Raw genomic sequence first — 12,784 nt, forward strand, 5'->3', positions numbered from 1 at the left:
CATCCACCGCCACCCAAAGGGGGTGCCAAAGTGGCCGAAGGTGGTGAGAAGGCACAAAACCTGTATGCCAGGAACTGGAGAGTTTCTCTCCACAGAGGAAGTCATCATGCGACTTCTCAGGTTTATGCATCATGATAAATACTGTTACCGTATCTAAGTAGATGGTACATATAGGAAGAATGCAGCAATAGTCTACTTACTGCTATAAGTAACCTGAAAGGAATTGCTCTCCATCTTGTAGGTCTGATTGAGGTTCTGTGTGACTTTCTCGTTCGCTTTATACATTAACGCAGGTGATGCTGTTGTTGTTGTTGCGATTTCATACGTCACAACCACACTTCCAGGCCTGGATGGAGACCATTCAGTTCAGTGAAAGCAGTAAGTGACCTGGAAGAGTCTAGATCCTTATGGTTTGTTTGCATAAAAAAGCAAAATGGCAGGAAGAGCCTGGGGACCTTTTACTTTGAGGGTTCACTTGAAATCCACTTATTTCTAAGCTCTAGTTGAAAGCCTGAGGCAGGGTTCAAACACTCAAATGTCTGCAGACAGGTAACAGAAATGGCCAGGATAGCCAGATGGGGTGGAGTGAATTGAATCCCACAAGTGGTCAAGGGTATTAACTACAAGGTGGAGACTGTTGCCACATAGCCAGACTGACCCAGGGTTACCAGCTATGCTGAATATCCAGTGAAGTCAAAATCCTCAATGTTTCTGGAAACATTCTTAATTTTGTAAACGGTAAGTGGCTTTTTGAAACACTGGGCAAACATACTCAGGGCTGTCAGGGCACCTAACTCCACAGTGAGGCATTACACGGTGTTGTACAACATTATAGCCATAGCTAACTGGCTAATTTTCTAAAGTAAAAGCTTATTTGGGACTTTCCTGGTGTTCAGTGGCTAAGACTCCTTGCTCCCAATGCAGGGGGCCTGGGTTTGATCCCTGGTCAGGGAACCAGATCCCACATGCTGCAACTAAAGTTTTCATGTGCCACAACAAAGACCTGGCACAGTCAAGTAAATAAATGCTAAAAAAATGATAAAATAAGGGTGCTATTGCATGACATTATTTCACTTTTGTATTTCTGACCCTCTAGATACCACATCTTTGTTTGCAAAATTCATGCATGCATAGAATGAATACAGATCTTTTTCTCACCTTCCCTCTAGATAGGTACATCTCTAAGGAGTGAACTACTATTCTCAGTATTTCCTTCCCCTTCAAGCCCTGGCAATCTGGCATTGTCTTCACCTCTATCAAACTGTTCCCGTTGGGCATCCCAGACAGTGCTCCTCTAACAGGCTTTTGCTTTTTCACTAACTTTTTGGTACCAGCCATTGGATGCGTGCGTGTGTGCTAAGTCGCTTCAGTCGTGTCCGACTCTTTGCGACCCTGTGGATGGTAACCTGCCAGGCTCCTTTGTCCATGGGATGCTCCAGGTGAGAATACTGGAGTGGGTTGCCAAGCTCTCCTCCAGAGGATTTTTGCACTGAGGGATCAAACCCATGTCCCCTGCGGCTCCTGCCTTGCAGGCGGATTCTTTACCACTGAGCCACCAGGGAAGCCCGCCATTGGAGAAAATTACCGAATTATAGCATTCTTACCTGAACCCTGTCACTGTCACCAACTTGAAGCCTGGTAAAATACTGTAACCCTTCCAGAACTGGAAAATAAAGCAAGATAAGTACCATTAATCAAGGTCCACTGACAGATATGTCAAATGATTTGAAACAGGGTAAAAAGTGTGTATTTCTTATCATGTGTGCATGCTCAGTCACTTCTGATGTGTCCAGGTAAGCATACTGGAGTGGGTTGCCATGCCCTCCTTCAGGAGAGCTTCCCAACCCAGGGATTGAACATGCGTCTCCTGTGTCTAATGCATTGAAGGTGGATTTTTTTACCCACTGAACCATCAGGGAAGCTCGTATTTCTTATCACCTTGGGTAAAATGCTCTCTGTATATTTTGTTAAGTGACCGAATAAGTGCTAGCTTTTCAGATCTTTGGAGAAGTAATTCCTATTTACCTGGGTCATTCTGGGTTCTCCAGGAAGCAAACATCAGAGTAAATGTGCAAAAAATTGACTTAGGGAGGCTTCCCTGGTGGCTCAGTAGTAATACACCTGCCAGTGCAGGAGACATGGATTCAATCCCTGGTCTGGGAAGATCCCACATGCCTCAGGGAAACCAAGCCCGAGACCCACAACTACTGAGCTCACATGCTGCAACTACTGAAGCCGTTTGCCCTAGAGTCTGTGCTCTGCAACAAGAGAAGTCACTGCAATTAGAAGCCCACGCATCACAGGGAAGAGCAGCCCCACTCACTGAATCGAGAGAAAGCTCATGCAGCAATGAAGATCTGGCACAGCCACAAACAAATTAAATTAAAATAAATGACTTAGGGAAATGCCTAGAGGAAAACAATGAGGAGGCATCAGGGAAGGTGGACAGAGCCATCAGACCCGAGTGAAACTGAACAGGAGGGGAGGTTAGATGAAATCATCTAGACTGAGCCTAGAAGTACGGTATAGCCTCCAAAGGAGTCCGGCGTGTGTCAGACAGACCTGCCCTGCTCACTCACTAGTAGTGGGCACCAGTTGGGATCCACAGTCAATTTACACTTCCTGCAGTTGGAAATATACGAGGTGTCTTCTTGTGACCAATACACTGCCTGATTCCTCACTAAACATATCACAGCTTTGGTTAAGCCAATGTGGTTTTTACTGATGTTTTTAACTCCACTGAATTCCAACTCCGCAGGAGATTCAATCTGAATCAAGTTACATTTACAGGGTAGATTGCACCTGCAAAGTGCTGTGTTAGGGAGCTGGAAGGGCAGGATCAAACAATTAATATGTTAGTGTCTTTTTTCCTCAAAAGTATACAATGTCGTGTGATATGTGTAGTGTGACTTGTGTGCACGAGGAGGATTCTCACGCTGTGCAGAACTATGACATGCCTGATATGCAAATCAGATATCCAAGAACTCTCCTGTATCAGCATTGCATGATGGCACCGATAAAAAATATTAACCCCTACTTGACTGGGGTAAGCGGGAGGTTGCTCCTGGTTTGAAGCAGGCGGTTGGCTGCCTGGAGAGTTAAGGGGAGTCATTACATCAGTCTACCTATAGCAATTTGACCACACCAGTTGAGAAGCTCTATTCCAAATGAATTGATTCAACCAGTTTTTAGGTTTAGATGAATTAATCCAATGTAAAGCACTTAGAATAGTGTCTGGCACACATATTACATTGAGGGAATACCCTATATCTTTACATGAGCAGATTTTCATATGCATACATAGTTTTACATATTCTTTTCTATTATGGTTGATCACAGGATACTGAATATAGTTCCCTATGCTACCCAGTGGGACCTTGTTTGTCATCCATTCTATGTATAATCGTTTACGTCTGCTGACCCCAAACTCCCAATCCTTTCCTCCACTCCCCCTTGATAGCCAGTCTGTGCTCTGGATCTGTGAGTCTGTTTCTGGTATGTGGAATCTGAAGTATGACACAGATGAACCTATCTACATGAGTAAATTTAAATCTGCCTTAAATGTGAATGCTTAAGGACCTCTAGTATCAAGTGGTGTAGAATCCTCTATGTCAGACTTAACAGGTCTGCACAAAAGATGTTAGGGATTTCATCAGTGTGGTGTGTAAAGATGAATAGAAATGCACCATCTGATATTTCTAGACAAAAGTTTTGGAACTTTGAACAGGTTTTAGTGAGTTAATGCCACCAAATTTTATCTGAATCAATTCTATTCTGGGAATAATTTCCACCTATATGTCAAGATGATGTCAAAGATGGTAGATCAAGATGATGTCAAGGTCAAGATGGTGTAAAAATGGTCAAGATGATACTAAAAGTCAAGATGAAGCCAAAGAGGTCAAGATGATGTCAAAGGTTAAGATAATGTCATGGGTCAAGATAATGTCATGGGTCAAGATGATATCAGGTGAAGATGTCAAAGCATCCTCTGAACACAGTATGATTTGAGCAGTTCTTAAATCATCATCCCAGAGGTATAGAAATAATTTCAACATAAGCTTCATGAATTCTGACAGATTCAAGCAAACAACCCACTGTAAACGCAATAGATTTAGCTCAGCTCAGAGTTTGTTGGTGAAGAGACTCCTGGGACCACAACCCACCGCTGTTTCCAGGTCAGTCTTGTAGGACTTATAGAGGGCAGAGGAAGAGTTCCTGAGGTCTTCTTGAAAGCCCACATTGAGTCTGACTGACACTCTCAGGATAATATCTGTGGAGAACACAGGGTCATATTTTTAAAATCCCATGTTAGCACTGAGTACACACAGGACAGAGAAACATTTTCTTGAGTTGATATCAAATGGGCACTAACAAACATTCAATGAGCAGTTACTTACCTCCCCGGAGCTGGCAAAAAGGTCCCTTGGGAGGCAGTCCCTTAAGGCAACTGCAGTGATGCCCTGCAGAGGAACCATCATGTCCCTGACAAGTGAGATTGTGGAGGCAACTTTCCTGAGGCCACTCATAGCCTGTCTCACAGGAGCACCAGATTTCATTTCCAGTAGGTCTGCAGACTGTCATCAACCAGAACAGTGAGGAGAGAAAGATGTAATTTATAGATTACAAGTACTTAGGCTTGTAGGAAATCCTAATTCCACTCCATATTGCCCTTCTGGGAAGTTCACTGACTCTGCATGAGGTTCTCGTAATTCCCATACATATCACCTTTTGTGAGGCATAGCCATCTAAAAGAGGGCGATGTCAACTATCCCAGCCACTGCCTACAATGATAAGATGGTAAACAGATTCTCAGACTTTGAGCATATGGCAGCCAACCTCTAAGATGGCCCCAGCCATCCCTGCTTCTGGGTACCCACACCCTTTTTATAGATTCCTGCTAGCTCAATGGTAAAGAATCCGCCTGCCAATGCAGGAGACACAGCTTCAACCCCTGAGTTGGGAAGATCCCCTGGAGAAGGAAATGGTTACCCACTCTAGTATTCTTGACTAAGAAATCTTATGGACAGAGGAACCTGGGGAGCTATAGTCCATGAGGTTGCAAAAGAGTTGGACATGACTTGGTGGTCAAATGGCAACAATAACTCATATTATGCTAGGATTGTTCTGGGTAACCAATAGAATACAGCAGAAGTGGTGCTATATCACTTCTGAGGTTGGGTTATAAAAGACAGTGTGGCTTCCCTCTTGGTTACAAGTGCTTTCTCTCTCTCTCTCCTTCTGATCACCTGGTCTGGGGGAAGTCAGCTGCACTGATGAGGACATGTCACAGAGAGACCCACATGATTAGGAATTGAGGTCTCCAGCCAATAGCTATGCAGAAGCTGAGGATTCACCAGCAACCACACACGTGAGCGTGGAAGCGGGTTTTCCAGCCCCAGTTGGGCCTTCAGATGACTGCAACTTGGGCTAATGGCTTGACTACAGCCTCACAAGAGACCCTGAGTCAGAGCCATCCAGCTAAGCTCTTTCTGGATTTCCGGCCTTCAGAAACTGTGTAGCATGATAAATGTTTGTTGCTTTTATTTGTTTGTTTGTTTTGGCTTCGCCATGTGGCTTATGGGATCTTAGGTTCCCAATCAGGGATCAAATCCAGGCTCTTGGCAGTGAAACTGCAGAGTCCCTAACCACTGGACTGCCAGGGAATCCTGAGTTTGTTGTTTTAAGATGCTAAGTTTCGGGGAAGCAATAGATAACAAATATAGAGTATACTTCTAAACTTGTGCCTTTTGTATTCAAGACAGATGTGAACAGCCCAAGCAAACTCTAATCCCATTGAAAACTGACATTGAAAAATGCCCTGAAGACTTTGAAGTTATATCTAAAACTGGACTAATGCCATATTCCTGGGAATTCTGCAGGCGGGCATCTAGGCAAAGGTCCACAGGATGACTTCCCAAAGCAAAGCCGTCAAAGAACTGTTGCTGAAATAGGAGGGACAGCCAAGTCCCTTGGAATCCTTGGACATTGTTGCCATCCTGTGCGCCAGCAGTAGGACAGGGTGAAGTGGAAACAGGGAAGTCGAGGCTGCTAGTGAGTATAGCGGATACTGGTAATTCGAAGGAAACCAACAAGACCTTCTTGGTCAAAAATCTCTCTCTTACTGACCTGAAATCCCACTGCTAAAGCCCTCTTGGTTGTTTTATTTTGTTGGTGCTGTTTTCATTTGCTTGTTTTTGAGACAGATGTGGGGGTGGGATTTGAATAACTTTGGACTCCCAGGGGAAAGATGAATATGCCTTAAGAGGATGGCAAAAGTGACCATCCCAGACCACCTACCACATTCCAGGTATTGTTTCGTGTTTGACACACATTGTCTAGCCTTAAAAATACTCAGTTTTGTGTACTAGGATTTAAAATGCCTTTCAGATAACTGATAAGAACCTACTGAATAGCACAAGGAACTCTATTCAATACTGTCATGATCTATATGGGAGAACAATCTAAAAATGAATAAATATATGTGAATATATCACTGATTCACTTTGCTATATGGTGGAAACTAACACAATATTGCAAATCAACCATACTTCAATAAAAAATTAATTAAAAATACCTTTCTTGGAAGGATCATAACATAAGCTGTTGGAAGAGTGGAAAGGGGAGACATAGAAGAGGGGGTTGGAGGAAATTTGGGGTGCTAAGATATGAATATCGTGGTCAGTAAGTCTCCTCACCCACCCATCCCATCACCTCCTCTCTGAGGTTCACTCTTCCCAGGCTGCTCCCCTCCACACCCCGCATTCCCCTCTAACAGTAAGCAGCCCAGAGTAGCTTCTTCTGATGAGCTCAGTCCTCCTCTTTCAAGCAATAGGCCTTTTACTCACCTGTTGACACCTTGATGCTCAAAATGTTAGTAGCTAGGTCAGTGTCATTCCCTTGAATTGGAAAACTGAGGTTGTTCAAGTAAGCTTTAATAGGCTCCAGGAAGGAGGCATTTTCAAAACTGATCTCAACATCGACGGTGAACTCTTGAGCTGCAGGACTGCTTATGGCAACTGGAATGAAAGCAAACAAAGGCTGTGAGCACTTACCATGTGGGGAGGAGAGAGGACGTGATGGACATTTTAGAACTTAAAGCCAGTGACACTTAGGAGTTTAAGACGAGCACATACACACTGCTATATATAAAGTAGATAACCAACAAGGACCCTACCATACAGCACGGGGAAATCTACTCAGTACTCTGTAATAACATAGGGGGAAAGAATCTGAGAAAGAATGGATATATGTGTATGTATAACTGAATCACTCTGTTGTACACCTGAAATTAACACAACACTGAAGATCAACTATACTCCAGTATAAAATAAAACGTTTTTAAAAAGCCAATGATGGAGACACATGGATGTCTGACACATCACCCTTTCAGAATTTCTAATAAACATTTTTATTTTATGTTTCTTTACTGAGAAAGAGAAGTTTGTTTACTGATCACCACCAAGCCCTCCCTTCGTGGGCTTCCTCTCTATGAATTTGCTATTTAGAGGAGAAAGGAAATACTATCTGGTATCAGCACCATGGTCTCCAGACATCTGAGAACTTCACAGACCAAGATGAGGACTTGTCCTCCTCTCCATTCTCATCCTCCCCCTTGATGTCCAAGGCTGTGTGAGAACAGATTCTAATGAGACAAGAATAGAAGCAGGGAGACCCAGCAGGGGGACTTGGCAACTGTCTAGACAATCAAAGCCAGGGTCCTGACTCACCAGAATGAGTCAGTACATTCCTGACTCCGTTCAATGGTCATGCACATGTTTTGAGAGCCCAAGGGTGCACGGTTTGAAGACCTATGGAAAAAGCCATCTAGTTAATCCCCTTTGTTCTTAGCCTGTGCACACAGTGTGGACTCTTGGTTCTCACTCTGTATCTCCCATGTCCAGAACATGATAGACACTCAAAAAGCAAAATTGGCAAATTGGAAAGTAAAATAAAAGAGACCTATAGCAATTCATTGTATTTCCAAATTGTCTCCAAATTGGTTGCTTGGATGGCATTCTGCATGTGTCTGCTTCCCACACCAGGCAAGCCAGACAATAGATTTATTGGAAGGTTCCTGCATAGTTTCCGCTATTACCTCACATCTGGACCAAAGTTTGTAAGCTTCTTAAGGGCAGAAACTTCTTCTTTCACTTCTCATGGCCTTACCCACTCCAGCTGGCATGGAGCCAGCATGAAATAAATTCATGTCCAGTAGATTCTTGTTAAACCTGTGATTTCTGAGTTGAGTCTCAGATTCACCTTTATATCATAGACAGAATCTTTGGCTCACTCTTGGATGAAGTACATAATTGAAGCCTTGGGCTTGGTTAGCAGCTAATGCAGAACCTTTAGAGAATAGGAGAATCTTTTTACACAGATGCCTTGAGAAGACAAGTTGTGGCTTATTTTATTTTGCTGGTCAAGTAAGGAAAAGATTAATGAATCTTTGTAAAATTTTTCCTTTTAAAATAAAAGTAAAATCTGCAAAAATGTAAAATCTGGAAGTATGATAATATCACATATATGACAATATATATACTTAAAATGATAATATATGATATATAAAATGATAATACATAAATATATATGAAGTTATATATAAATCTAAAAGTTTGACATTAAAATTCTGTATCTGTTTTCTAAAAGGGCAAAGAATTTCTCTCATAATAATGCAAGATTTGTTTTAAATATTCCAAGGATTATTTATGTGCAAACCTAAAATGAAATACATTTACTATGGGAAACTCCAACTGATAAACGATTATTGCAGACAATGGTAGTATTTGCCCACTTAGAGGTGTAAACTCTGTTTTTTTCTAGGAGTTTGGTTTTACTTATCAGCCTTGTTGAGAATTATTTCATTTTGGCATTCATCAACTTTCTGTAATTAACTTAAACCTTTAAAAATGTTTGTGTACATTTTCTTAAAACTACAAATGCCTCTTAAGCTATGTTCCCTCCATATAAACATGTATTTACAAGTAGAACACAGTGACTTTTAAAACCTAGAATGGAATCTCAGTCTGTCATGATTCTATGGCATATCTTGAAATTTCCTGTTTTCTTTCTGATTTGCAAATGATTCTGTGATGAAAAGCAAGCTTCCTGGAAGGACTGTTAGTCTTCTTCTGAGCGATCCTAATCTGTATGTTGTCTGCTAGGAACATTTGCAGTGGTGGCTGCATGATATTTTCAAAGTCTGTTTGAGAGCACATTCTTTTTCCTAAAAGGTAATTCGGCAATGTTTATACCTTTCAGAGGATTCAGAAGTTCCAGGATCCTCTTTGGTGTGGTCCGTCTACTCCCCTCCCATGAATGAATGTAAACAGGATTTCCTGGACACTAGCTGCTTTTGTGATAAGTGAGGTCAGTAACAATCCCACATCACCCACTTCATCATCTGCATCTTTGCCTCCCAGGGTCTGATCCCAGCGTGATTTCAGTGCCTGCCTGAAGGCAATTAGTATCATCCATCCCTGAGCCCACCTTTCTCTACATGCTTGGAGAAAAAGCATGTGCCTGAAAAGCACATGGTAATTCCTGAATGTCATCATACCCCACGGAAACCTAGGTAGTTTTTCTGCTGAAACCCTACAAGGAGCTGAGCCAAAAGCCTAAAATACTACTAAGAGGGGACTTTCCTGATGGTCAAGCGGTTAAGAATCCGCCTTGCAATGCAGGGGATGTGGGTTCGATTCCTGGTCTGGGAACTAAGATCCCACATGCCACAGAGTAACCAAGCCTGTGCCCCAGCTAGAGAGTCTGTGTGCCACCAGGAAAGATCCTACATGACTCAAGAAGATCCCATGTGCCACAACGAAGCTTCGATGCAGTCAAACAAATAAATATTTAAATACATAAATATAAAAATAAATGAATAATAAAATAGTTCTCTGAAAGTATATTCCAATGAGGACTGGTCCTGTGACTTTAGTGAGTTCTAGTTGATGGCATTTGTGCCAGTTTTCTTTTTTGCCTTGCTGAGCAGCGTGTAGGCTCTTAGTTCCCTGAGCAGGGATTGAACCCCTGCCCCCTGCAGTGGGAGCACGATGTTTTAACCACTGGGCTGCCAGGGATGGCCATGTGCAAGTAATCACTAAAGCACCAGCCTCTGTGACCCTCTTCTCCTCATCCATATTTTATGTTCTTGACAACTTCTAAGGGAGTACGTCAAGGCTGTATATTGTCACCCTTTTTATTTAAATTATATGCAGAGTACATCCTGAGAAATGCTGGGCTGGAAGAAGCACAAGTTGGAATCAAGATTGCCGGGATAAATATCAATAACCTCAGATAAGCAGATGACACCACCCTTATGGCAGAAAGTGAAGAGGAACTAAAAAGCCTCTTGATGAAAGTGAAAGAGGAGAGTGAAAAAGTTGGCTTAAAGCTCAACATTCAGATCATGGCATCTGGTCCCATCACTTCATGGGAAATAGATGGGGAAACAGTGGAAATAGTGCTGACTATTTTTTTGGGCTCCAAAATCACTGCAGATGGTGATTGCAGCCATGAAATTAAAAGACTCTTACTCCTTGGAAGGAAAGTTATGGCCAACCTAGACAGCATACTAAAAAGCAGAGACGTTACTTTGCCAACAAAGGTTCGTCTAGTCAAGGCTATGGTTTTTCCAGTGGTCATGTATGGATGTGAGAGTTGGACTGTGAAGAAAGCTGAGTGCCAAAGAATTGATGCTTTTGAACTGTGGTGTTGGAGAAGACTCTTGAGAATCCCTTGGACTGCAAGGAGATCCAGCCAGTCCATCCTAAAGGAGATCAGTCCTGGGTGTTCATTGGAAGGACTGATGCTGAAGCTGAAACTCCAATACTTTGGCCACCTCATGCGAAGAGTTGACTCATTGGAAAAGACCCTGATGCTGGGAGGGATTGGGGGCAGGAGGAGAAGGGGACGACAGAGGATGAGATGGCTGGATGGCACCACCGATTTGATGGACATAAGTTTGAGTAAACTCTGGGAGTTGGTGATGGACAGGGAGGCCTGGTATGCTGCGATTCGTGGGGTCGCAAAGAGTCGGACATGACTGAGCAACTGAACTGAACTGTACTGAACGGAGTTTCAGAATAACCCTCAGCCTGAGCAGCAATTCTCCAGAGACTGATAAGGATGGGGAACATTTAATAGAGAAATGTCTTCTTGAAAACGGTCAGTCCTTCAAAACAGGCTCAGGAACTCAGGTATAGTAACTCAGAAAGCTGTGTGCAGGCAGGTCCTTGAGAATCATCTATCCCAGTGGTCCCCACCCTCTGGCTGATGATCACCACAGATAGGGAATTCTACATACAAATACTTTGGGGCCTCAACCCAGATGAGTGAAGGTAGAATCTTTATCAGGTAGGTCCAGAAATCTGTAGTGTGGGCTGAAGAAGATGCCCTTGCTGATTTGGGTCTTTTCTCCCCATCCAGAGTATCATGGTGCTATAGGCAAAGAGAACACGGAAATACCACTGAGCCTCCAGTCCCTATAACACCCTGGGGAGAGTATCTGAATTTAAGGGACAAAGTCCAGATGCTCAGGATCAGTCAGGATGACCTGCAGAGGGTGGGATCAGGGGGGATGCTTTGGGGTTGAAAGACCACTCCCTGTCCTCTTTACCTCCTCTAAACCTAAGGACTTCCGAGCTTGGGACAGCGAAGCTGGTGGTCCTGCCGAGGCTACAAGGGACCCAGGAGGAACACGACCATGCCTCCACGCTGTAAGTGTATATTTTAGATGCCCTCTGTGCTCCTCGCCTGCCTCTGGGCCACCCGATTCCAGACAGTTCAGTGTGTTTTGTCTCAAGCTCCTTCATGCTGGTATTGCTTGTCTGAATTCTCACGGACTCACTGATGCCCCAGTGGAAGGCAGATCATCAGTGTCACAGATGCAGGCCTCTCATCGGCCCTGGGAGGCACAAACCAGCCTTTTCCCCTCTCCTTTCCCATAAATCACTGCCCGTCACACAGCACTTATCTTAAAGAGACATTTCTGGAAAGTTGGCCACAAACTGTGACACACAGCTCTGGGTCTTAATCACAGCTGTTTAAACCAACAATGCGATTTTTGCCTGACCACTTCAGTGGGAATTATGGCTCCTTCAGAAGGCAGAGAATAAGTCAATGCATAAATCAATCTCCCACCTGCAAGAGAACGAGCCTGCTGACTTCACCCAGGAAAAACGAAGTCACTCTGGTTTTCTCTTGACCAACAGGGACCATGCCTCTTTATTACAGAAGATTTGGCTCTCTGGTTTCTCCCCCTTAGGCCTGTAGCAGGTAAATATTAAAAGATACCTGTTCTGCTTGTTTCCTGACATGTTCTAGTAGGTAGCAGTCTGGCAGCGTCGTCTGGCTCTACTATACCATTGTCAGTGGAGAATCAAAGATCCTGGTTCTCCCTTTAGCTTTTAGAAAGGTTTGCTCAGGCAGTGGAAAACTGCCAGAACCCCAGGGGCAGATGCGGATGGGATGGGGTGGGGAGGGTGGGCAGCCCTTAAAACACTGGACTCTGAGGTCTAAAGAAAAGAGTCAATTCTAGTAGCTTGTTACACCCAAATAATCAAAGTCAGAACCACATAAAGTGGTGATAGTGCCCGTTACTCAATAAAGGTGCTCTGAGAATCACAGCTACATAACCTTCCTCTAAATCTGCTAGCGAGATCTCGGTTTCCTCCTGCAATATATGCACAAGAAAAAGCCCCAGACAACGTCAGTCTCCTGGAGTTCCCTCTGCCTGGAGCTCCCGCCTCCCTCCCTTCTTCTGTCCCGTATCTGCTCCTTCTTCCAG

The 12,784-nt window shown here is 43.5% G+C and overlaps 1 protein-coding gene across 4 annotated transcripts in view; it reads right to left on the bottom strand.

Annotated features, from left to right (window-relative positions):
- ADGRF5 (adhesion G protein-coupled receptor F5) overlaps window positions 1–12,784 on the bottom strand; it is a 109,593-nt gene that overhangs the window by 32,329 nt on the left and 64,480 nt on the right. For all 4 annotated transcript variants that reach the window (XM_065912113.1, XM_065912115.1, XM_065912111.1 and 1 more), the window contains exons 4-8: window positions 6,846–7,016; window positions 4,398–4,574; window positions 4,164–4,270; window positions 1,605–1,663; window positions 201–346 (exon numbers count right to left, since the gene is read on the bottom strand). In XM_065912113.1, coding sequence (XP_065768185.1) covers window positions 201–346; window positions 1,605–1,663; window positions 4,164–4,270; window positions 4,398–4,574; window positions 6,846–7,016 — 660 coding nt within the window. The remainder of the gene's footprint in view (window positions 1–200; window positions 347–1,604; window positions 1,664–4,163; window positions 4,271–4,397; window positions 4,575–6,845; window positions 7,017–12,784) is intronic.

This window comes from Muntiacus reevesi, chromosome 20, assembly GCF_963930625.1.
Source record: "Muntiacus reevesi chromosome 20, mMunRee1.1, whole genome shotgun sequence".
Lineage (NCBI taxonomy): Eukaryota > Metazoa > Chordata > Mammalia > Artiodactyla > Cervidae > Muntiacus > Muntiacus reevesi.